The sequence below is a fragment of the Orycteropus afer genome, unplaced genomic scaffold (assembly GCF_000298275.1).
Source record: "Orycteropus afer afer isolate SDZICR_OR568_19922 unplaced genomic scaffold, OryAfe1.0 scaffold00042, whole genome shotgun sequence".
Lineage (NCBI taxonomy): Eukaryota > Metazoa > Chordata > Mammalia > Tubulidentata > Orycteropodidae > Orycteropus > Orycteropus afer.
This window is the reverse complement of record NW_006921629.1, coordinates 10,710,657-10,714,733: the sequence shown is the minus strand read 5'-3', so window position 1 is coordinate 10,714,733 and position 4,077 is coordinate 10,710,657. Positions and strand designations below refer to the sequence as shown.

The following is a 4,077-nucleotide window of genomic DNA, read 5'->3' as shown; positions in this document are numbered from 1 at the left end:
ATAATTAAACAAGATAATCTCAGAGAGGGTAAGTGCTGAGAAGGAAATCTTAGAGCAGGGTACTTATGTAATCAAGAATGAGGGGGGGCATCTGCTTTAGGTGGGGTGGTGGTGCTTAAACTGAGGCCTGAATGCTAAGGAGATGGTTCTGCAAAAGCCTGGGGACAGAGTGGTCCGTGTAGAAACATGTTAAGTCCTGAGACTTTCAGGCAAATACAGTGTATGATTCCATTTATATGAACCATCGAGAACAGGCAAATTCATAGAGACAGAAAACGGATTAGTGGTTGCCATGATTGGGGGAGGGGGAAATGAGGAATGACTGCTAATGGGTATGGGGTTTTCCTTTGGGATGATGAAGATATTCTGGAACTAGCTAGTGGTGCACGTTGTGCAGCATTGTGGATGTACTAAATGCCACTGACGTATACACTTTAAAATGGTAAAATTTTTGTTATGTGTATTTTACCCACAATTAAAAAAACAAAAAACTCCAAGGCAAGTGGGAGCATCTTGTGGCCTAGGAACAGTGTGGATATTGACGGGGGAGTGGTACAGGACGACAGGATGATGCTGGAGAAGCAGACGGGCGATCGTGAGTCCTTTGTGGGCCGCCGACGAGTTTGCGTTTTATTCTGGGTGCTGCTAGTAGATTTTCAACAGGAGTGTAACAGGATAGCACTTAATTGATGATCCTTCTGTGGTGTGAGGCATGGTTTGTGATGGTTCTGAAGTAGAAGTAGGGAGACCATTGCAGTGATCTAGGGGAAGATAATGATGGCATGGGACAGGGTGGGTGAGTGGGGATGGAGTGATGTGGACAGATTTGGCATATTTGGGAGGTAGATCCAATGAGACTTAATAGATTAAAGGGAGAAAGAATGAAGGGAAAGGGGGATAGAGAATGACACCTCCCTTTGCAGCTTGAGCAACCAAAAGGATGGGAGGCCATGTTGAGTGAGCTGTTTGTTAGACACCCACGTGGGGTGGTGTCAGATGGGCTGTTGGATGTGCTGGTCTGGAAATCAGGATGGAGACACATATCTGGTCTGTATCCTCATGTAGATATTTAAACCTAGGTCCAGATGAGCTCACCTGGGGCTAGGTGTGGAGACAGAAGAGAGAAGCTCCTGGGGCCAAACCCTGCAGCATCAAGATATTTAGAGATGAGGTAGAGAAGCCTCTAGCAGAGGAGACAAAGCCAGCCAGGCAGGCAGAAGATGAAGCAGGTGAGCCACGCATCTGAAGGGAAGGGAAGAAAGCATTTCCAAAAGGGAAAGCCAGCTGAGCCCATGGTGCTGAGAGGGTGTCATGGATTAAACTGTGTCCCCCAAACAGAATATTGAAGTCCTAATAACCCTTGTTAATTAGGGTTATTCACCCTGTGAATGTGACCTTACTTGGAAGTGGAGTCTGAAGATGTTATCAGTTAACATGAGATCATCCTGGGGTAGGGTGGGTTCTAATCAGTATGAGTGATGTCCTTATAAAAAAAGAGAAGAAATGCAGAGGGAAGGTGACTGCGTGGAGATGGAGTGATTGTCAGCCATTACCAGATTCACCCTCAGAGCCTCAGAAGGAATCCTGATTTGGGACTCCTAGACTTCAGAACTGTGAGACAAATAAATTTGTGTTTTTACAAGCTACCCAGTTTATGGTACTTTATTATGACAGTCCTGGGAAACTACTATAGAGGGTGAGTAGAGAGAACAAAGAAACTATTATTCAGGTTAGCAGGGTATTTGTATGTCTGCTTCTTGGTGAATCTGAGCACTCAGCACAAAGTAGGTGCTCATTAAATGTTAGTGGATTTGAAGTGATTATGTTCTGCACCATGTACATAACTGCTCAGAACATAGGAACTTGAGCTGGAAATCTGGAACCACCCAGGTGAAGTGACTGAGGGTTTGAACTACCTGGGAGATAAAAGGAGCCGGTGTCAGGTGGAGGCAGGGGGAGCCTCGAGGAGCCCAGGGTTCCAGCTAACTCACCAGCACATTTTCCAAGGGCCTTACCCTCCGCTTCTCCTTTTTGCCTCTCAGGAGGTGATTCATATTCCAATATATTCCAGCTGAAAAAGGATCAGATTTTGAGCAGGTGGTAAGTCAGTACATGGAAATTTGATGTATTTTGACTAATGCAATTTGAAATTTGAAAACTGCAGACAATTTTATTCAAGATCCATTTTTATACCAACTCATTATTGGGGGAAAAAGGGACGATTTCAGGTTTCTGGGGGAGGACATGTGAACTCGGGCCTGTCACCACCAAGCCCTGTTAGGCAGGCTTGACCTGGCCAGCTGGCCTGGCTGCTGCCCGCCTCTGCGCCTCCTGCTCCTGCCGGAAACTCTTTCTTTAGCAACCTCTTTCAAGTATTCCCCCGGGGTTACTAGTCCAATTTAATGTGACCTTCAGCCCCACCTCTGTCTCGTCAACTCAGGCAAATCCCTGAGGCTGGCACTTAAGACAAGTTTTGTGATACAGATGATGGTATTACACAGAATTTCCACTTCTTTCCCCATCTGCCTTGTCCATTTCCCCAGCCTTGTGAGTGAGTGCGAGGCACAAAGGAGGGAAAATAAATAATGAAGACAGGGAGGAGTGGGGTTATTGGCAAGGGAGCAAGGATGTGGAGAGGAGCTGCCTGTTGGGTGCTGGGGGAAAGAGTTGCTGGGACAGCGTCCCTGACCTCAATGGAGAGAGCACTCTCTCCCTATTATGGGATGTCTGATCAATCTTGGTTTGAATCCTGACTTCTCATGTTGAGCAAATCATTTTGTTAAACCTTATTTTTCTCAACTGTAAAATAGAGGCATTAATGCCTTCATTGTTTGCCATTTGCTGTAGCAACTCTCCATTTAAGAGCAAGTTTCAGAGTCTCTTCTAACATCCATTTTGGTCTTTTCTTCCTTTCCTGTGTTTTTACTGACCTTTTGCTTTCTTCATGGATGATGTCCTTGATGTCATCCCACAACTCATCTGGTTTTTGGTCATTGGTGTCCATTGTGTCAGTATTCTTGATGTGGTCCCTATATTTAGATGGGATATATTCAAAGTCTGACTGGCTCTCGTGGACGTATTTTAATTTTCTACAGCTTCATTTGAGCTGCATGTGAGCAGTTGCTGGTCCGTTCCATAGTCAGTCCCTGGCTTTATTCTGACTGATGATATCGAGCTTTCCATTGTCTCTTTCCACAGATATAGTCGATTTGATTCCTGTGTATTCCATCCAGTGAGGTACACGTGTGTAGTTGCATTTATGTTGTTGAATGAATGTATTTGCAATGAATAAGTCATTGGTCTTGCCAAATTCTATCATGCGATCTCCAGCGTCATTTCTATCACCAACACCATATATTCCAACTACTGATCCTTCTTCTTTATTTCCACCTTTCACATTCCAATTACCAGTAATTATCAATGCATCGTGATTGCATGTTTGGTAAATTTCAAATGGCAGAAGTTGGTAAAAATCTTCAATTTCTTCATCATTGGCATTAATGGTTGGTGTGTAAGTTTGAATAATAGTTGTATTAACTGGTCTTCCTTATAAATGTGTGGATATTATCCTATCACTGACAGCATTATATTTCAGGATAGATCTTGAAATGTTCTTTTCGATGATGAATGTGATGCATGACTTCAGTTTGTCATTCCTGGCATATTAGACCATATGATTGTCCAATTCAAAATGGCCAATACCAGTCCATGTCAGCTTACTAATGCCTAAGATACTGATCTTTATGCATTCCATTTCATTTTTGACAACTTCTACTTTTCCTACCTTCATACTTCATTTATCCCACATTCCAGTTATTAGTGGATATTTGAAGCTGTTTCTTCTCATTTTTAAGAGGATGTGGAATGAGGGATATCGGTGCTGATGTCAGATGGATCTTGGCTAAAAGCAGAGAATACCAGTGCAAAAACGACAAGGAGGCCACATGTTCTGACCTCCTCTAATCCCACAAGGGGAAGACAGGATTACCAGCAGTAACCCAAGGCCTATTCCTGCCAGGCCAGACATGTTGCCTTCCTCCAGCCCTTTCTTCAACCGTTCCTCCCAGAGCACCCACC

The 4,077-nt window shown here is 44.0% G+C and overlaps 1 protein-coding gene across 1 annotated transcript in view; it reads left to right on the top strand.

Moving 5' to 3' along the window:
* The first annotated feature begins 567 nt into the window (after positions 1–567).
* The window catches only part of RTN4RL1 (reticulon 4 receptor like 1), a 31,222-nt gene continuing 27,712 nt past the window's right edge, over positions 568–4,077 (top strand). The window contains exon 1 of the mRNA XM_007937449.2: positions 568–595. Within this exon, the coding sequence (XP_007935640.2) occupies positions 568–595 (28 nt within the window). The remainder of the gene's footprint in view (positions 596–4,077) is intronic.